The sequence below is a fragment of the Microtus oregoni genome, unplaced genomic scaffold (genome assembly GCF_018167655.1).
Source record: "Microtus oregoni isolate MIOR12 unplaced genomic scaffold, Mior012 000021F_ref0000039, whole genome shotgun sequence".
In the NCBI taxonomy this organism is placed as follows: domain Eukaryota; kingdom Metazoa; phylum Chordata; class Mammalia; order Rodentia; family Cricetidae; genus Microtus; species Microtus oregoni.
Window position 1 is genome coordinate 14,959,118 of NW_024543080.1, and position 23,005 is coordinate 14,982,122.

The 23,005-nt window shown below is 36.0% G+C and overlaps 1 protein-coding gene across 27 annotated transcripts in view; it reads right to left on the reverse strand.

Annotated features, from left to right (window-relative positions):
• Adgrl3 (adhesion G protein-coupled receptor L3) overlaps nucleotides 1-23,005 on the reverse strand; it is a 752,737-nt gene that overhangs the window by 408,483 nt on the left and 321,249 nt on the right. For all 27 annotated transcript variants that reach the window (XM_041671395.1, XM_041671374.1, XM_041671372.1 and 24 more), the window contains one exon: nucleotides 5,529-5,742. In XM_041671395.1, the coding sequence (XP_041527329.1) occupies nucleotides 5,529-5,742 (214 nt within the window). The remainder of the gene's footprint in view (nucleotides 1-5,528; nucleotides 5,743-23,005) is intronic.

Here is a 23,005-nt window from a genome sequence, read left to right on the forward strand (position 1 = left end):
TTTGCCCAATCTAGAACACTTAGTATGCTGAAGACACACGAAATCTGTCACTAGCATCTCTTCCTCTGATGTTACAGGAGATTTTTTTTTTCAAGTGCTCTAGAAACGAGTACAACAGAAACCAAGATCTTTTAGAAAGCTGTAAAATCCCCTGCGGTGCTGATATCAACTGCAGCAGAACGTTCAAAAGGTGAGAAACACTTCTCTCTTCCTATTTCTCTTCTTTCATGTCCCTTCTGTGACTGCAATGTCTGAAAAATATAATACTTTTAAAATACTCCTAACTATAATAAAAGGTGAGGCAACTCATTTAATTAGAAATACATTTATACTGTATGCATTTCATGACCTGTGATCCTAAGTTAACGCAAATGCTAGAGACTGACTTAGATATTGTCTGCATTTATTTTTATGTCTCCTTCCTATGACCCCAATGAGAAGTTAAGTTATAAAATTAGCTTGATTGTCAATACATATTTTTTAGCCCAAACTATGTATCAAAGGTAAATACATTTTAAAAATAGGTTAAGTCACGGTATTATGAGGAGAAGCAACTGTTTGGAGAATTTCACTGCAACAATACAAACACTCTGAAATGAACTCATTGTGAAGGTTGCCCTGCTCTATAAAAGTGTTAGAAAATAATTATACCTGAAATAACAAAGAAACGGTGCATAAAAATCTTCAGTAACAAAGAAAAGCAACAAATACAGTAAATGAGAAAGGCCATGTTCAAGTCTATCTTATTTTACAAAAACTGATTAAGTTACAAGATGAGCAAAAGGTAGTTTAGGCAACTCAAAGTCAGAATTGAGAGTTCCTTGGGGAGGGGTGTGGATAACGTTCCCTGTCTTCACCCATTTGTTAGACCTGGATGAACTCAGTTTGGAAAAAGCCCTTGAGCTCCACACATTTGATTGGTGCAATTTTCTATATGTCTAAGTCAGTGAAATTGCATGTTCACATAAATACACACATGCATATGTCTATACATGCTTCTTTTCAAGTGCTTTTAGAGTTTAAAAATTATAGGCAAGCACATATAAAGTAAGATTATAAGACTTGTTACGTTGTGGTAGCACAAAGGTCAATATACCTGACATTCAGATTTCTCATATTATAGAAGGAATTGATGTCTAATTTATAATAAGGATTCCAAGTCAAAAATTAAATAAGGAAATCTATCATGCTCATGTATCATCTAGCATTTCTATGCCATCTTAATATCATGTGGACCTGATTTACAATGAAGGTTTTGAAGGAAGAGGTTGACTCCAAGCATTGGCATATTCAGAGAGGATTGAGCCAAATGAAACACAGAGACATCCTGAGCTGAACATCAGTAAGTTTTAAAGCCACAGTAGGGGAAGCTAAAGGAAGGAGGCCACTCCACCTGTGCCTGTTCCGGGTCCTTCTGCTTACACAACTTGCATAGAAGTGAGCCAACTCTGACACCTTGCCACCCAACAGGCTCTCTGATCTTACGTACCTCAGAGAAAGTTCTTCTTTTCATCTCCTCAATAAATGTAAATGAGAAAAGAATAAAATGCTGAGGAAAATATCCTGCTGGCTGCCTTTTATCTGTCCAGGATATTTTATGTGCAGGAACCATGCCTGGTTTAGTTCTCCATCAGGCCTGACTAACTGTCAGAGGGAACCCCATTTGTGTCCTATCAAGAGCTGGTTGAGTTAATGATTCAAATATCAGAGTTAATAGCTAGAAGCCACATGAAATTCTTGCTGAAGTCTACATAGAACCTTCCCTTCCAGAAGTTATACAGTTGCTAAAAAGTTATGTTTATACTAAGATCCCAAAACTACGCCAGATAGTTCTTCTTAAAGCATCTCTAAAATATATAAATACACCAGGCAAAGAATAGAAGCCATGGAAATGTCAAAGTTGAGGAAGTTGTTAATGAGCCTAACTAAATCAGAGAGCATTACAGCTTTACCCATTCACACACTAACGTTAAGCATTCTTGAAACCTACAATCAGAAGAGAACATGCTATGTGGAAACATGGACTCCCTGATGGATGTATACTGTAAGGAGGAATGAGAAGTTTCAAAAGGATAAATAAAGGCACTGCGTCATTTGAAGTAATCGTTCAGTATGAAAAGAATAGAGTAACAAATAGAGAATCTTAAGGAGGCTGAGCACATGAGAACAATGGCATGAGATCACTTAGATTTGGAAAAAGTAGGTACAGTGTGTGTGTGTGTGTGTGTGTGTGTGTGTGTGTGTGTGTTCACTGCAGATCAAACTCAGGGTTAAACGTCACCACAGCCTCAAGCCTGGGCAATTTTGAGGGCTCTGAACAAAGGGGCATCTCTCAGTAGAGTGTCAGATTGGACAGTCCTACTGCAGACAAATGGGGACATCTTATCTCTCTTTTAATTCAACGTCCAAATTTTTCATACTTAAGTGGATGTCTGTTTTTATATCTCTTTTAATTCCCAAATTTTTCTTACTTAATTTAAAAGTTAGTTCAAACTTCAATTTACATAACTTGTCCAAAATTTAAATAAAATATGTTTTATGTGTCTCTTTGTCTCATCCATCTAAAGGATAGATTTAAGTGAGTAAGATAAAAAGGTGTTTTTTCACAAGTTCATACAAGAATTGGTAACAATAATTTTTGTACTTAGCAATAACCCTCCCTCAAGACATTCTTAATATTTATGCCCCGAGACAATCTTTCTTTAAATGCTTAAGTATGACAAAAAAAATCCCTTTATCTAATGTACACTTCAAAAAAGTTACTTTTCATTTTTATTTCATTTTAATATATTCATCTACTTAACATGTCTATGTTATTAGCATAGCATCCCTATTACCATCATTTAACATGCCGTGGTTGGCATGACATCATAATGGTTTATTATAAAGGAGATGGATATTCTTGGCCATTTGACATAGGGGATCTAAACTTCTCTCTATGAGGATCAAAGCCTGTATTTTGGAAAGCGAAAATGTAATACATATAAAAGTCCAAAGGTGAATGACCAGAGTCGACTCCAGTAGGAACTTACTAGGAGGATTTACTGAACGAATTTAGTTAGTGCTGAGGGCAGATTCCCACTACAGATTTCTCACTGTGTGTACAGCCTACACACTTCAGTTGATTGAGAGGATCCATTATTAGTAATTTTTGTAATAATTACAAGAATAATGGATTATTCTGCAATGGTGTTAATTAATGCTCTAGAACAATCTCAGGGAAGGTCTTAGAACAGAATTAATGAAGTTAGCGCTGCTGTTATATACCTCATTTACCCCCAAACACAAAATCCAGGTTTCTTTATTTACTACACCTATTACAGATATTATGTTTTATTATTATTAAACATATTGCAATCTTCTTTATATTTATTTATTTATTACATATACAGCGTTCTCTCTGTCTATATGCTTGCTGGCCAGAAGAGGACACTAGATCTCACTCCAGATGGCTGTGAGCCACCATGTGGTTGCCAGGAATGGAACTCAGGACCTCTGGAAGAGCAGTCAGTGCTCAAAACCTCTGAGCCATCTCTCCAGCCCACATATTGCAATCTTATGTTTGATTATTTAACTGATTATGTATTTACTTAGTCACTATGCTACTCATATAAACTTTTCCATAGGGAGTGTTACAACATATAAAAAAAGGATTAAATTTTTTTTTGAGTAATATATTAGTTAAATTAGATGGAAGCTTATCAATTTTATAATAAAGACAGAGAACTAAACAATGTATCCAACTTTTATCAAATGGATCCTTAATTTTGAAAAAGTATGCTTTTATTCAGCATCTGTTCTAGCATAAATCATCTTTTCAGCAAGGGACAAACCAAATCCTGTGACATGAGAGAAGCAGACTACGCCCCCAGCACCCTTCAAATAACCTGCTCATTGGACACATATATTATCATTTCTTCTAATAATTTATACATCTATGATAGGCTAAAGAGATTGACACTAATATAATCTACTAACCTGATTCAAAATGCACAAAATTTTAAATATTGAGAGAAAATGAGGACAGTGCATAAAGGTGCTGCTTATCTCCAAAGGCTAGAGATTTTAATTGAATCCCTGAGCTCAGGTAAACTGAAAGGATGGACCCAACTTCATAAACTGTTCCTTTGACCCCTATGCTTCCATCATGACCCGTGTGTACTTCTTTGCATACACACAAAGAACAAAACAAATCTTTTAAAAGAAGAAAAAATGGTTAAAATAAAGATGGTGTTTGTAAGCAAAAAGAGAGGTGATTCAATTCTATTGTATGTCTTATTTATTTACCTTTGGATTAGGCACACTGTGTACATTGTATTTGGTTTGTGTTTAGCCTTCAATATGTTTTGTTGTCCCTGTGTTTTAATTTCTCATTTTAAATAACTCCTTAATGAAAGGATAAAAATTATCTGACTAAAAATCCTTATGAAAAAGGATGTTCAATTATAAAGCACATTCATAAAAGTTGTCACTAATTGACACATGACTGAATTACTAATCACCTTGATGAAGTAGGAAGTATAAAGACATACAAAGTGGATAACAATTTATTGCTGGGAAATCACTGAAATAGAAAACAAATGTTTAATGTATGTATCTCTTTCACTCTCCCTATATAGAGATACATGTGGATTTATACATATGTCTCTCCATATATAATTAACTTGATTTATAGAGAACTTTTATTATGACAAGTCTTTTTAAATCTTCTTTGTATGGAGATAAACCTAACCCCTCAGAATCGAACATTTTTCCTTTTCACATGTAATGGCACGGGACTTGGTAAGAATTTAAATACTCAAATGTATTAGATATACTTCATAATCTATATTTAAAGCAAATATTTTCTTCATTGTTTTCTAAGGTCAAATAATCCTTCATCAATTATCTTTTATTATGTTTTGATTAATGCTTGTATATATTACACATTTATTTATTTTATTTTTATTTGTGTATATGTGTGTGTTGGCTTATCTGCACGTGCAACACATGTATCCAGGTATCAATGGAGACCAGAAGAGGGGTCAGAGCCCCTGAAAATGGAGTTACATGTAGTAGCTGGTATTTGGGTCCCATCTTGATGCTGGGAACTGAACCTGGGCAGTATCTCTAGCCCCTAACCCAGCCTTTTGTTTTGTCTATTATTCTTAACACAATTAGGGAATAATCAGGAATAAGACTATTTCTGCACTATAAATTTTAGTGATAATACTGGGGAAAAAGAAATTTTTTTTCTCTTATATAACCAAACCATTTTTAGAGAACACTGTCAGAACTTAACACTAGGCACCGTGCATCATTACACTTACTAATAATACTAATGAGCTTTCTATTGCCCAACTGCCATGACGGGATTATAGCACCATCATTCGCAGAGACAGGAGGAATGATCTACGGTGTAAAACTGTCAAGTCCTTCTAAAGCACACACCACTTTCTACTCTTATCCGTATTCAGCCTGTCAACCTGATTTATGTTGAATTTTGATATATGTACAAGGAAAAAGTCTGGAGGCTGGAGGCACCGTACCTTTGAGACATAATCTTATAGGCATCTGGCAGATAACATCGGATATTCTCCATCTGAGCAGGGTCGGAGTCGCAGATCTTGTCATCTGTCCTCCCATAGTTGGCACTCTCAATCATGATGACGTCTGTGCCAGGACAGCGGAGCTCGATGGGGTAGCTCTCACAGGAGAGCTCTCTGCGGACCACTGCCATGGGAATTGGGGCACGGCTGAAAGCTATGGGAAGAGGCAGAAAAGACATCATCACCATCATTATGCATCCAAGACATCCATGCGTCTGCTTCCCCAGTATCGGAATTAACTTGAACAAGGACTAACACAAATATCTAGGACTCATAATTTAAATGGGAAATATTTCTCCTCTCAGTAACAACAAATCACAACCTCCCACAATTTAAGCACAGCAATAACTTTTTAAACGCTAAGCTGCCACTAAGTTCTTACAAAAAAGTGGCAAAAAAAGTACTTTGGAATTTATTTTTTCAAAATGAAATTGATTTTTCAAAAGAAGCATAAGTCATATGTAGAAAACTGTTTCCAAAAAACATAAAAATATAGTTCACCAATATAATCCTACTTTTCAAAATTAAACCCAATCAGTTCATTTAAATTTAGCCAATATGATAAACAAACAATGGCAGGTGTTTATTAACATTTACTATCTTATTTCTGTAATGGGAAATGTTTCTGCTTTTTCTCGCTTGTCTTATTTCCTTTTGTGAATTACTTGCCCAAGTTTATACATTGTATATTGTAAAAGTCTTGTAATATCATGAAATCCATATGAATCCTCTATAGCTGTCAAAAGCGAATGTTAAGGTTCTTATATTTTAAATGATTGGTGCACATATATAATTAATTTTGCTCTAGAAGATTTCTGTTCCTGACAGTTTTAACTTTTTTCCTTTCCCTTGCCAGTATATCACTGGAAGAAAGTTAAATGTTCAGTGCTTATAAAAACTGGCCAAGTCTTCTTTAAATGACATAATTGAAATCATAGTTGAAATATTTACCAACAATTAAATAAGTAGACTTTTAAATAAGAGATATGGTCATGGGTAAACGTAAGGTCAGATTAAATTTGTAAAGTTAGTTAATTCCCTAATGTGTGTATTCATAAAAATAATATTTACAATATGTGGATTTTCTGTTGTTTTTCTAAGCATGAAATGTGGAAGAAAAGGCTGCGATGAGATCAGGGGTGGGAAAAGAAGCAGAGGAAGGTAAATGTTAGGACTATTTTGACCTCAGAAATAGTGATTGCTTTGAAAACATAGCTAGTCTTTCAAATTTTAGAATGATATGACTTCTATCTTATTTCTATGTTTGTGCATAGACTCATAGTAAAAATTCTGAGCAGGTTACTTAAAGTACTTGTGGCACAGGCTGGTGGAATAACTCAGAGGTGGAGATCACATACTACTCTTGTAGAGGTTCCAAGTTTAGTTCTCAAGACCCCATCGGGGGCTCACAACTATCTGTGATTCCAGATCCTGAGTATCTGACATCCTCTCTGGCTTTTTTGTGCAACTACACTTATGCATACACACCCACACATAGGCACACATGTTTACACATAAATAAATGTATTTTTTAAAACTTTAAAAATTAAGAAAAAGTACTTCTGGTTGCATGGTATATCTGGTCACATTTATATTTCCTTTATGTTCTCTCTTTTCTTTCTCTTAAACATACATGTATGCACACACACACGAATGCAGCACATCCATCACACTGATCACAGACATCATGATCACGAGAGTCTGATTGTAATGTCATTTTCTTAGTTTACTTTGGGTCAACATATTGGCAGGGTATTGTCACAAAGGAGAAATTCACTATCTACTGTTCCTAAAATAAGATATTTCTGTTTACCATCCAGAAATTTGCATAGCTGTCTAAACATTCATACTTTTCTTATATTAAGATTTTTATCTTCCGGAACAAAGACAGTTTTTCTTATTTAAATTTGAAAGTAAAAACATGACTGAATGATGGAAAGTGCTCCAGTTCATGAAGCTAGTTCATGATTTTTGTCTGTTAATGGGATCATACGGATGCTTTCATTTTCAGAAAACATAAACACATAAGTTTTAGAATGCCTTAAAATAAATTTGGAACATTTGTGAAAAGACAAGTTATTCTTTAACCTTTGGTCCAGCTATTTGAGGATCTTCTGAGTGCTGTATTTATCCAGCTAATATTATGCTGATTTAGTCTATTCCATTGAAATCAAGTTAATTTCACAAAAAAACAACTCATAAGCAAAGCCACACCAACAAAGCCCATGTTGGACTAAGTGGACAATTTGGTTGATTAAGCTCATCAGTCATTCTTGTCAAAACATTGACATAGCTTTAATCTGGGTTGTCACTGTCAAAAATAAAATTAAGATCCATACACTAGACAGATGCAAAGTCAACTAGAATGTGAAGGCCCAAATTTTCCATGTGTCTTTCTTGGACCTATGAAGATGACTATCTCATTTTCTACATCTCTATGTATATATTACAGAGAGAGAGAGAGAGAGAAAGAGAGAGAGAGAGAGAGAGAGAGAGAGAGGAAGAAGAAGAAGAAGAAGAAGAAGAAGAAGAAGAAGAAGAAGAAGAAGAAGAAGAAAGTAGGGAGAGTGAGAGTGAGGTGTTTGTGAGTGTGTGTGTGTGTGTGTGTGTGTGTGTGTCAGAGAAAGAGAGACAGAGAGAGAGAAACTTTTTTTTTTCTTTAACATGTAACTCATCTATTTCTGTAATCCAGTGACAAAGATATACACATTGTTTAAGGAGTACATTGCTGGAGATTATATCACCTAGTTAGCTATGACTTCTTGGTGTAATGCTAAAGGTCTCCACGAACAAACTGAAAATATACCAACTGCTGCATGGTGCTTCTAATTCCATGAGAGCATCTTTTAAATGTTTTTGCCTATGTTTTTTTCACTCACATACATACACACAGCATGCATGCGAGCGTGCACACACACACACTTCCACAGAAGAGGAGTGATTTAAGCTTAAAAAAAAAATAAAACAGAAAAAAACAAGGATTTTTTGTTTGTTTGTTTCCTTTGAATCATTATGCTACAATAGAAAGTGACGTGGGAGTGATTTCTTATTAATAAAGAAACTGCCTAGACCCATTTGATAGGCCAACCCTTAGGTAGGCTGAGAAAACAGAACAGAATGCTGGGAGAAAGAAGCTGAGTCAGGGAATTGCCATGATTCTCCCACTCCAGGCAGACACAGGTTAAAATCATTCCTGGTAAGCCAGCTCGTGGGCTACACAGATTAATAGAAATGGGTTAGATCGATATGTAAGAGCTAGCCAAAAAGAAACTGAAACTAATGGGTCAGGCAGTGGTTAAAAGAATACAGTATCCATGTAATTATTTCGGGGTATAAGCTAGCCAGACGGCCGGGGTGCTGGGGACGCAGCCCCACCTCTCGTATTACTACAGAATGGTGCCCAGATGTGTGGACAACTGAATCCACTGAAAGCCTGAGAAAGCTTGGGAAAGAGTAAAGCGTGTTTTCTTGGTAGCAACAATTTCTCGGGTCTACTCTGCTTGCTAGAGGCAAGCAAGCACTCTCATCTAAGAGAGGCTTCCTGACTCAGCTTTAGCTGCAAAACCTTGCAGCTCATTAAGAGGTCCTGCCACGAAACACTTAAACCGTGTTGACAAAAAGCTGAACTCATGCTTTTCGGTTTTCAGCCGTAGCAGGAAAAAAGCTACACCGTTTAAAAATGCCAGCTTTCTGGGCTGTCCTGCCAGGGCAAACTCTGACTCTTTTACACAGGCAGTTCATGGGGTTTGCAAGCACAGGCTGCTGAAGCTCGCTTGCTGGCAGGGACCTTGAAATGCCATAGAGTTGTGGCGGTAAACATGGCTACAGCAGTACCTCAGCCATGAGGCTGGAAAGCTAAGGAATGGGCTGGATCTAACTGCCAAAGCCACGGCTTTAATCCCACCCATATTGCTCAGTAATTTAAAGGCTTGTGTGGTCAGAAAAAGGGAGATATACAGTAAAGAGAGATTTAAAGACAAAGAAAATTTCTAAATGGTTTACTGTGTGTAAAAATATATGCAGACTAAAAGTTGAAGTTCTTAAAGTAAAAACAAAAAAAAGGAAGGGAGTAGTTGGGTGTGGTAGTACACACCTTTAATCCCAACACTTGGGAGGCAGAGGGAGATTGACCTCTGTGACTTCAAGGTGTGGTAGCACACACCTTTAATCCCAGTGCCTAGAAGGCAGGGACAAACCGATCTCTGTGAGTTCAAGGTGTAGTAGTGTACACCTTTAATCCCAATGCCTGGGAGGCAAAGACAGGCAGATCTCTGAGAGTTCAAGGACAGCCTGGTCTACAGAGTTATTCCATGTCAAAGATATACAGAAAATATAAAAGTAAAAATAAGGGGTGCACCCACACACTAAGACAATGGGGATGTTCTATTGGGATCTCACCAAGGCCAGCTGGCCTAGGTCTGAAAAAGCATGGGATAAATCCGGACTAGCTGAACATAGCGGACAATGAGGAATACTGAGAATTCAAGAACAATTGCATTTTCAGACCTAGGCCAGCTGGCCTTGGTGAGATCCCAATAGAACATCCCCATTGTCTTAGTGTGTGGGTGCACCCCTCGTGGTCCTGAGTTCCTTGCTCGTGCTCCGTCTCCTTCTGCTCCTGATTTGGACCTTGAGATTTCTGTCCGGTGCTCCCGTGTGGGTCTCTGTCTCTGTCTCCTTTCATCGCCTGATGAAGGTTAATATTCCTGAGGATGCTATGTGTTTGTCTTTGGATTCACCTTCTTATTTAGCTTCTCTAGGAACATGAATTATAAGCTCAATGTCCTTTATTTATGGCTAGAAACCAAATATGAGTGAGTACATCCCAAAAGAGAAACAAAAGTCTAAATAATATCCATTTATGGAATAAAAACCATATGATAGAAGATATGATATCAAAGACCACTTGGTAATGCATAAATACTTCAAAAATTAGGTTAATAACAAAAATAACATATTTCCTCTGCACATTATGCTTAGAAAGTAAACTTCTAATTGATTAAAGACCTAAACTCAATAATAAAATGGATAAATGATAAAAAAAAAAAAGAACAATTGCAGTGGGTTTTTGATCCTACTGCACGTACTGGCTTTGTGGGAGACTAGGCAGTTTGAATGCTCACCTTACGAGACCTGGATAGAGGTGGGCAGTCCTTGGGCTTCCCACAGGTCAGGGAACCCTGATTGCTCTTCGAGCAGATGAGGGGGGGGGGGGGACTTGATCGGGGGAGGGGGAGGGAAATGGGAAGCGGTTGTGGGGACGAGGCAGAAATCCTTAATAAATAAATAAATTTAAAAAAAAAAGTAAAAATAAACAAAATAGAGTTAAAATAAAGCCATACAAAGATGGAAAATAAACAGAGAATTTTGATACTGTGTGCTATTATGCTCTCTTTGAATTGTTTGAATGCTGAGGAAGGAGCAACAGCTGCTAAAAGATATTTGTTTATAAATGCTGCTGAACTAATCCAACATAGATATTTTGAAAATTCCTTGACTTTCTAATTTGGATATAAGGACATGATGCTTTGGAAAGGAGTTTCCATTTTGTTTTCACAGAGGATGAGACCCTGTTCATTTCTTCTATTCCGATATGGTATGATGGACCACGCCCTCCTGAAGAGTTGCTGTGAACATCTTCAGAAAATTGCTTCGTTCAACTGCCAAGTGAGATGAAACTAGCACACAGGTTATACCATGAAAGACCTAATTAATGATGCCCCCATTCAACAGGAAGCAGTTTGGAGAGAAAAAACTGCACCCATGTTCCCAAAATATTGTTTATAAATGTTCTTTTACATTTAAAGGGGAAAATGATATAGGTATGAATAATTTGCATTGGTATGGATTTTAAGGTCAATTTTGTTATATGTATATGTATTTCTGATCTTGATTAAGGTATTGTGATTGTGTAGTTCATTTTTAAAATGTAATGTATAATTAGGAAATATAGGTTGTTGATGGATATTCATAAATAATAGTCAAGTTTGTAGTCATGTTACTTAGATTTTCTAGATATATAGATATATATTTCAGATAGGCATTCTTCATATCTTTCAAAGCCTGCAGAATATGGCATTTAAGATATTTTAATAACAGGGTTTTTCATGACAGTGAGACACGTCTGCTCCTGGCAGCACCAATCTACTTTGAGAGGAAGATGGGCATCGAAGAGAATCCTTATGGAGTTTGATAGCCATTTGGGCAAGAAACTGCTCTTGCCTGGACTGTTGCATAAACTGGACACAAAGAACCCACAGAGAGAGGACCGCTGAATTTGCATAAAGATGAGATGATCTTTTGGGGTTCTTGATTCATGAAAGAGTCTGCAAGACATTCTGCAGGACACAGCAGATAGTGACTGAACTTCCTTTGAAATTTCATGCTTCATGGAAATGTCTGCTGGATACTATGAGCCTGTAGGCTGAAGATGGATGCCCCAACGGTACAAAAGAACTTTGGGTGACTGTACAGGCAGCGAGATGTCTCTGTCATTCCTAGAGTTTTCTTATTTCTTGTTTACTTGGGTAATATTATATCCTTCTGGAGTCTTTGATGGAGTTGAAGAATGGATAGATAATCATAGTTTTCCTTAGTTATGATAAAGGATGAAATAGATATAAGTATTATAACTGTAATTCTTGCGTAATAACTGTTTTGCTATATGTAATTTTACTATGTTAAAGTTAAAGCCTTTCTTTTTTATTTAAACAGAAAAAGGGGAAATGATGTGGGAGTGATTTCTTATTAATAAAGAAACTGCCTAGACCCATTTGATAGGCCAACCCTTAGGTAGGCTGAGAAAACAGAACAGAATGCTAGGAGAAAGAAGCTAAGTCAGGGAGTCGCCATGATTCTCCCACTCCAGGCAGACGCAGGTTAAAATCATTCCTGGTAAGCCAGCTCGTGGGCTACACAGATTAATAGAAATGGGTTAGATCGATATGTAAGAGCTAGCCAAAAAGAAACTGAAACTAATGGGTCAGGCAGTGGTTAAAAGAATACAGTTTCCGTGTAATTATTTCGGGTAAAGCTAGTCATGCGGGCGGCCAGGTGCCGGGGACGCAGCCCAGCCACTCCTATTACAACAGGAAAGGTTTTGCTTACAGAATACTAAAGAAGGGCAACTCCAACAGCCCAAAGGGATGTAGTGAAACTGTCTGCTACATTAATTTCAGAGTGAAACTACTTGGAGCAATCTGAGGTGACAAGCTGACGTGTGGGCACAGAACGCTCGTGTGTGCGGTCTTTAACTTGTTCCCACTTGTACTCTATGAGGCACGCACTGCAATCTATTAGATGTATATATACTTGGTGAACAAATTGGACAATGTGGATGTGAAATCTTGTGACCTCCAATGTTCCAGTGTTGAATTTTAGTCCTGGACACTGGTTCTGAGACTGACTGAGGGAATATGAACCAGTGAAATTTTCTAGAAAAGATGGCCACAGGGATATTGGAAGTTTGCTTTATCAGTAAAATATTATATATCATAAGTCTAAGGAAGTGAGTTAGGGTCTCCAGCTCCCTCATGCAAGTCTGGTAAAGAAGTGCATATCTACAATCCCAGTGTTGTGGGCTGGAAGCACACTCACAGTAGTTCTCTTGGTTTCATTGAACATCGTTCTAGCCAAATTGAGCTCCAGGTTCAGAGAGACCCTGTCTTTAAATAATAATAAAGCAGAGAACTATCAAGGAAGATTTGTTATTTCTACCTGACACACACACACACACACACACACACACACACACAAGGCAGGGATCAAGGGAGAGAAAGAGAGACAGAGACAAAGACAGAGAGAAAGCAGTGTCAGAACGTTCCTCAAGTTCCACGTTAAAGACACACCTTTAAAAAAATAATAAAAATATATCTTCTGCCTAAGGTTTAATGCTAAGAGAATTCACTCTCTCATTTTCATCACCTTTCTCATTTTTTAGAGCCTTCAGCCACCCCTTGGTTGACATCTCTTGTTTTTGTGAGTCCCGCTTTTTGTTCTCTCCAACAGGTCAGACCGTGAAGCCCGCTGGTATACACTTTGGAAGATCTATGCATTTGATATCCATGTATGTGGAGTGAGGAAGCTGTAAGCTAGTGGCAAAACACAAGTCAGATGCTTCTTCTCCCCCCGCCACCCCCAAGTTCCAAGTACAACAGTTAGAAACTACTCAGGCTAACTCTAGAGTAGGAAACGGGAAATTTCAATAAAGAAGTATTATGTAGCATATAACTTGAATGTGGAGGAAGGTCATCAAGAAGACATAAAAAACCAAACGGACTAAGAAGAGGCCAATCATGAATTAGCTAGTTGAGGACATGACACAAATTGATATAAATAATTCAGCTTTATACAACACTGATAGGAGCCGAAGATACAGAGATCTTTATAAATCTCAGCACCGTACATAAAATAACCTGGATTGGGACTATAAATTGTTCTGTTGCTTTCAAAGAGCTGTTGTTGTTCTTTAAGATGCCTGTGAGTCTTTGCTAAGCTCTCAGTCCAACTCTCTTTCTCCTTGTCTATTGGCTACACTTCACGACTCACTTCTGGTGGAAATGGTGTGAAAGCAATGACTGCAGGGTTTCCCAGTGCAATCACAGCCTAACTCTTAGGTAATTCCCCTGTGTAGATACATAAATTGGTGGCATTCAGTCACCCCAATGGGGTGGAGGCAGGATCTGAGAAACTGAGACCTCCCTGTTGACAGCCATAGGAACTTACAAGGCTTTAGTGAGGGAGCCTGGAAGTGCCAACACCCACAGCCTGCCCTTGTTTAACTGCAACACTATGATAGTCTTTCAATCATGTGCATCTAATGAAACTATTCCAAATTCTTAATCCACAGAAACTGTCAAATAACGAACGTTTTGGTTTTAATTGACTGAGATTGAAGCCAGAGATCAAAGCTCAGAGCTAAGCCTAAAGGAATATTTACAACTGACGTTGAAACTATTGGATCCAGACAGAATAATTACCAACCCAGTGAAAGAAAAGTATTAGGAACAGCCCATGCATATGATCTAATAATACTATCCCTTTCATAAGAAAAGAAAACCCCATTAGTTCAAAATATCCTATACTTACTATATATAATCTATATAGAAATATCACTAAATAGACGATAAAAATGACTTTCTTCTTTGCCTCCCAATGATTATAAGGGGAAATGATCTTTTGAAAATTAAGAGATAAAAATGATTCACATCCAGTGACTTCTGAGAAAGAAGTTAATTAACTCCTTGTATGTGAAGACAAGAACTGTTGAATGTGTTCTTAATTTCAAATGGGAAATGGTGCTGAAAGGGCCATGTTTCTATTGGACTGGCAATGACTTTGGAAAAGCAGATATTACCATTTTTTTATTTTCAATAGAGCTTTTGACACAATTTTCTTAAATATGTGTGTTTTCTCTGTGCCATGGGTACATGACAACACATTGATTTAAGCTATAATTATATGTCTAAGGATCCAGTCTATAACGGTTGGCAATGGGTTTCATTAGAAGCCTAAAGACATATCAATTCCACATCTACTTGAAAGGTGCATTCACTAGTATAAACACTATTCTAATACCCTGAATTTAAGCAAGAGAATTCAACAAAGAATAATTTTAATATTTCAACACTTAGTGAAAAGAAATACCTCAACAATTAAAATCTACACCATAAAAGAAGAAAAAGGCTATTAAGTTCTATAGTCAAAAACAAAGCATGAAATATAGATGATACAATGTAAAATATGATATGGAAAAGAAAGATTTCTAATGAATAAAGCATTACAAAACGTTCTTCAGTTACTATTTTGGCTTAGGAATATAAATACAAAGCTGTGGACGTCAACAGAAATAGTTATGCGGAGGCTGTCTCAAAAGTAGCAAGTATTGCAATAAGTGAAATCACATGTAGTGCTATAGTTTTTCAACAATTGCTAAATTTTATCCTACATTTTTTCTAATTATATTTGCAAAGGGGAAAATGTCCCAATTGTACCAAATTTTACATTATCATAATTTTTCTAATCTCCTAAATATGAAAAACTCCAAATTGGATGCTCCACACATCCTTAAGAATAAGAATTGTAATTTCATGATAAACAAGAACTCTGGAAAGTGATTAAATATTTCAAAAGAAACCTTTAAAGGTATATACCACTTTGTTTCTAAATGGATAGCGATCATGTATGGCAGCTTGAAGCTCTCAAACACAAGAGATGAATGTTGTCTAAAATCTCCCGCCACTTAGGCATTACCTCAGCTCAAAAGTGGTCTTCCATAGAACAGGGGGTGAATAGTCTAGAAGATTCAGAGTTACAGCAAGATGTCAAGAACTTCCTGTGAGTGTGATGAAGTCTCAAAGGTAGGAGGTGATGTCCATGACTAATAAAGACCAGTTATAGGATAGGATGATGAGATGCCAGAAAATTCAAGGCAGGAAAGAGGATACAGTCCGATTACTGAGAGCACAAGAAATGGGAATTGCTTCATGTTCTTGAGACAAGGCAAGAAACTAGCTCTGTGAAGTGTGTAAGCATCTTTAAAGAGAATGCAGAAAGTAAAATGTGCTATGTCTCCAATGAAGTGAACTAGAGTTGGCTCATACACTCAAAACAACATACTTGGACACAGGTAAAGTAACTATACGATATTCCAGATATAGCACAGAAAATATAAGTTAGAAATTAGTAAAATGAGAGAGGGCCTTAAAATTAGATCAGGACTATAATTCAGAAATTTTAAGAGACTAGATTATGGAAGAATATGACATGAGTATAAAAATTAATAAATTAATTTAAAAAGCACTAGGCTATCGTTTATTCAGATATATCAGGATGAGGAATAAGTACAATTGATGAGAATACTTTGTAACACATTGTTTAAGGAATAAAACAATGAAAATTGTTAACACTTCATAGTTAGCTTTCAGGAGTTAGAAAAGTATTGCTTTGATGCAAACTTCAGCAATAAATTATTACAGCATTATCATTCCCACTTATTATAATGAGAAACTCTGTCCTACACTAATGTGGTGAGAAAGTGGGAGTAGGGGAGAACTCCAGAGAATGAAAAGAAAATTCAGTGGTACCTTGAGTGTCATAGAACCAAATGCCATAGTCTAAGACAAAATATCAATTTGTATATCAGAAAAGCAACTGATCTGTACTTCAGGGTATCCCTGGCTTACCTAAGAAGGTAGAAAAGTCCAAAAGGATGTTTTTAAATAATATGATTGTCATCTTTTGACAATGGCAATCTGAAAACTTGCACCAAGTCTTAAGACAGACAGCATAGGAATATGAGAACAAGTATTAAATATGAAAATTGAGTCATTAGGTTGCTAACAGGCAGAGTAGAATGGAGAGCTAAATTCACAAAGGCCTGCAGTGGGTAAAATTCAACAATACAAAGGGACATTCCCTCGCCCACTTCAATCACAATTTCATGTTTCAAGAATATCCAAACAGAAGTATTAAAAACATATCAACTGACTATTGGGAAGACTTTTAGATCTGTGGTATAATCTCAAAAAAGTATAAGAAATACTCTTGAAAAAGCAGTTATACAAAAAGATATGTAACATAGGAAGTTGAAGGCAGGGAACAGGAGAGTTGAAGGTTACATGGAGGGACCTCTTCTCATAAAAACACAATAATGACACATTGGGGCATTGCAAGAGCAATAGACAAAAATGTATGGAGTTCTGTTATAAGCTGAGCTATTACTAAAATTTTCTACAAACAAACACAGTCGCAATAATAATAAGAACCCAAGTTATCATCTCAGGAGGATAAGGTCCAGGCATTTTGTTTGTTTGTTTGTTTGATTGTTGTTGGTTTTTTTTATGAAAAATATAATCTTTACTCCTCAAATTGTACTATAAGCTATAATCATAAGAAATAAAACCAGCACTCAAAATCAGTTAATTAAAAATTATTTCCCATGTGGATGCACCCTGCTACTGGACTACACTGGTTTTATAAGTTAAACTTTATCTTTGATATTCTCATCAGCTATTTCCTTACTGATATTTTGCTTCCTCCATTATTTCAAAGATCCTCATTTGATGCTGATGAATTTTCCTCTACTCTATGATTTAAGTCTGACTATTTGACATAGGAGATTTTTCTTAAATTTTCTTGTAACAACATTTAAGCAGTAAGTTATGATGGCATTTGTCAAGATTTTATTTCAAAATTAAAATACTTATATTAAGATAAAATGGTTATATTCTGATATGTTAACAGTTTGAAATCACATTTACATATGTATGAATTCTTTTATTTATTGCTTCATTAATACTGACTTTTTAACTGCATAAAAGGTATTGATAGGCATATAAGTTATGCATGCACATGTAAGCATACAAAAATGTTTATGTAATTGTCTTATGGAAGGTGCTTTTCAAGTTATTTTTTTTACTAATGCTGGTTATTTTGAGTTCACTTTAATATATAATAAAATTATACTATATCTCTTTGTTTAACTGCAAATATATTTTTATGATAATTTAACCGTAGCAGAAAACAAGAGCTGGAGCACTCTTCTGTACCAGCAGCCAACCTAGGAGGAAACAGTCTTGGAGGTTCCCTGATGTGCTTGAGCCAGCTAGGCTGGCCAAAATGAGTTTCAGAGAATGACCTTGTCCCCAAAAATAAGGAGAAATGGGATGTAGGAGAGCACGTGACCTCAACTTTTAACTTTCACATGTATCTATACACTCACATATACATTTGCACAAGTTCCAAAACAAATATTTACAACACACACACACACTCACACACACACACAATTTCTTCATATCTTGAATTCATGATAAATCACTGTTATTTTGATCATAAGATATGGCTAAACTGACCTACATATATTCTTTAAGAAACTTTTTCAACATTGGACATGAAAAAGTATTGAATTTTTGGTAAAGATGAGCTTTAGGAATCCAACATACTAAAATTTGTTATTGGGTAGTCTCAAGTGAGGCCAGATCACACAATGGAGTCTTGCAACCACATGGAATTTCCACATCTGGAATAATTATAAATCCTTGTGGCATTTACTTTCATAAGATACAAAACAAAGCAGTATTATTCATGGGGAAAACAAATATGACATAAATAATGGAGTATTTAATTATGAGTAGCTGTTTTATAATTTATAGTATTTTGAGATGTTACATTGTTACAAAAACCTGAATCAAAGAGATACACTTTAATTTATTAAGGATTGAGAAATATATTTTTCAACTGAGATAGATTAAACAATAGATTCTACATAGTCCTTTCATTAATTTATAACTGCCTCATAAATTACTCTTTAAAAAAATTAACATGCATAAAACACTGAGTTTCTTTTCACACTATATGTGGGTATTCTGAGTTTAAACTTTTAAATCTAGTGATGCTTTAAATTGGCTCACAGGAAAAAACATAGAGGAACATGGAGAGCTGAGAAAACTGTGGTTCTCAATGAAGCACAAAATGACGCAGGAAAAGAATAAATACCCTCCTAATATTTACATGTGTTAAAGTTTCTTCAGTACTTCAGGATGACTTGTAAGCTTCAGCAGAGGCACTGTAAACACACTGAAATAATATCCGCATTTTTAAAGTGATAAATTGTGTGATTATTCTGTTTTGTATGGTTTATGGTCTTGTTTTCCTTAACGCTAAATCTATTAAGGCAAGTTTTTTGCCAAGAAAAGGATTTGAAAGAAGCCAGCAGAATTTTCAAACATTCTCCTAACAAATGTTATTAAAATCTTCAAAACACATAAACAGTTCATTTGGGAAAAAAAAATCATCTGATGTGAACCTCTTATTATTTGTAAGCTAATACAATTTATTTATCTATCTACTCAAGCATTCATTCGAAAAACAGCTGTTGAGTTTTATTGTATGCCAAGAAATGAGCTTTATTCTCTAGAAGATGAATATGAATGTAATGAATATGGATGCTACGATTCCTGTCCAAAAGCTATTAATTCTTAAGCAACTTTTGCAAACTTTATATAAGTAGTAGAGGATTAAATGAGGCTACTAATTTGAACTACTCTCCAAGGAATTAAATCAATTTTAAAGCACAGCAACAAAACACAGCGGTCAGTCAGTAACATACAGCTCGGTCATTTATATACTCCTAGGCTTTTCAGTGACAATAAAGCATTCATAGTGGGCTGCAGAGAAATCTCATTGGATATGGTTCTGGCCCTGTGAGCATGAGACCTAAGTCTTTATCTCTAGAACCTAAGTAAGCAGTTAGGTGTGGCATCACACATCTCTAACCTCAGTGTTAAGGAGGTAGGAACAAAGAGATCCTGGGACCTTGTTCACCCGCAAGTGTAGCCAGTCAATGGATGCCAGTTTCAGTAATCCTGGCTCAAAAAGCAATATGGAGAGCAGTAGAGGAAGACATACGTATGTGAATTTATTATTGTAGAGGTACATCTATTACTCAAATCTTCAGAGTGTTGGCTATAAAAATGTAAGTATTTTTACATGATACTCCCTTCTGGTTGTTTCTATAGCATTGTACAGTAGACTCTACCTTACCGGGAGGTAAGAAAAGGAAAGGAGAATTCGGATCCATTAATAATAAAGATTAAACTCAGGCTCAAAGTCTTCATATCATTACAAGTAATGGGATTAAAAGAGAACAGGCAAAGAATAGAGTATTTAAGCTGGAGTAGCCTTCAAAGTGCTTATAGGTAATCTCCGAGACTAGATAAAAAGAAAATTTAATTGAAAAGAAGTAAGATTGGACAGTGAAAAAGACAAATATTCTAAATGACATCAGGTAATACAGTAACCACATAATTAATATATTAAAAGATAAATGAAACCTAAATGGTGTAGTGATATTTCATTTGTATTTTAATAAACAGAGTTTGCCTGAATATGAGAGAGTAAAAGAACCAAACTGGTCAACCATACAGACCAGGAAGTGGTGGCACATTTTAATTAAAGGTGGCACCTTTAATCCCAGTAGCCACACTTAGGAGCCATAGAGGTCAGGTGGTAATGGTACAGCCTTTAAAGCCAGCATATAGAGTAATATAAAATGGGAAGAGTCAGGTCTCAGCTCGGTTTCATTCTGAGGATTTGTAGAGGCAGAATGGCCATTTCTAAGGTAGAGGTAAGAGCCAGTGGCAGGGTGCTTTGCTTTTTTAGTCTTCAGGTTGAACCCCATTATATGTCTCTGGGTTTTTATTATTCATGCTACAGAATGTAGAAAAAGGGCATTGTGGATTCAGTAGAAGACTAGGTTGCTAAGGAACTATGCCTAGAAGGAATACTTAGATGGTGGGATGATAAAGATTTTCTTTAGCCTTTTTTGCTAGAGTTGAGGTGTGGCTTCTAAACTTTCAGACTCTGTTGTGAGTGGCCACTGTTTTGTGTGGGGTTTTTGTTGTTGTTGTTGTTATTTTTGCTTTGTTTTTGTTTTTTCAAGACAGGGTTTTTCTGTGTAGCAGTCCTATCTGCCCTGGAACTAGCTCTGTGACAAGGCTGGCCCCAAAACTCATAGAGATCTGCCTGTATCTACCTCGGGAGTTCTGGGATTAAAGGCATGTGCCATACTGCCAGCCCACTGCTACATATTTTTAATAAATGCTTAATGTTTTAGATTAGCCAGCATTGTTTTGGGCAAAAGAGGTAAAAATCAGAATATACACCTAACAACTTTTTCTCAGTCCATTTGGGCTGGGCGGCTACTATAAATTACTATAATCTCATCAACTATAAATGGCTCATCAATAGTCGTTTATAATTAAGATACTTCTGGAGGCTGTAGAGTCGAAGATAAAAGCATTGGCAATAGTGTGTCCAGTCGTATTTCTTTCTCTTAGACTATACCTTGGTCCTCACAAGATAGAGAGGGAAAGGCTTGTTAATAAGAGTCATCATTCCAAACCATTAAGTTTAAGTCCTGTTGATTTTATCACCCCCCAAAATCTCCACCTCCTAATATCATCTCAGGTGATTAATTATAAATATGATATACATATGTAAACAGAGGGAGACAAACATCCAAACCACGTAAGTCCCTAAAATGTCCATTGTACTTGTCTTGACTGAATTGCCAAGGCAGTTGGCCCTAACTTGTCCTTCACTGAACTGATTTTAAATTTCTTGCATTATTAGGAATCTCAGGACCAAGACACACTTCAGTGAATAGAGACACCTTCTGCCAAACTTGACCAAACTGAATTCAACCCCCCCCCACCATGATGCACAGGGGTACAAGGACAGAAACGATTTTTCACGTTGTGCTCTGACCTCCAAATGCCTCCCACCCTATGCACAAATCTACATACATGCTCACAAAATAAGCATGTTTCAAAAATAATTTTACAGGTCTCCTTCTTGTCTAACTTTATGATCTCCGCCAATCATTTGCTTTCTCATTGCCTTATTGTTTTTATCTGGAAAATTAGATTTGATCAGCTCCAGGGTGCTTTAAATGTATAAGGATCATTTTTTACTCTATGACACCCAGGTTCTTGTCCTACAATTTTCACTAATTACATAATGTTTAGTAATTTCTTTCCTGCTTTAGACACCTATTTCCTTATCAAAAAATGTGGGAAATGAAGGAGGTGATTAATAGCATCCTTAAGGCTCATAGTCCAAGTTGAAAGTGATTGATGATACAATATGGCAATTCCATGTCACAAAGGTTGGGATGTTATATTTTAGTATAATGAATAAATTAGATTTTCGTGAAAAAAAGAAAAGAAAATTCTGCAATCCTTCCCTCAAAATAGACACAGGGAATAATAAAATAAGTAGATAAGTATTATTACTGGCCCTAAATATAGTAGAAAACTGCTAAATTGCTTTATGAAGATAGCAAGTTGAAAAAAACTTACTGATATTTGATATATTAGAATCATAATTTTTGCTTTTAATACTATGTAATCACAGTAGAACTATTAAGACTATGCCAAAATGCCTCTCCTGGGCCTTTCTTCCCAAAGGTTTAAGTTCTTCTAACATATAACACAAATACTACTGCAAGGTCTGTATTGAGACTAATTTAAGTCTAGTGATAAGGTTGAAAGTTCAAACACTTGCCCAGCATTCACAAGGCCTTAGGTTCAAACCCCAGTAACCCTCCTTTAAAAAAATATACACTGAAATAAATGATGGAATGTAATCGGTAGTAAAGTTATGTTTGGTATGCACTAGTGCCAGGTTTAATTCCCACTATTTAAAAAAAGAAGGAGAAGGAGAAATTTAAAAAGAAAATAAAGGCAATGACCAAGTAAGTGTAAATGTAAGGACATTCTTGACAGGGAGGAAAAAGGAAAGAATATTTCAGAAATTTATTAAAACCCAACCTTTCCTGTCACAAGTTAGATCCTCACTCCACAAATGTTCTTATTGAGTCTTACTCTGTCTTACCTCAAAGTGAGACCTTATTT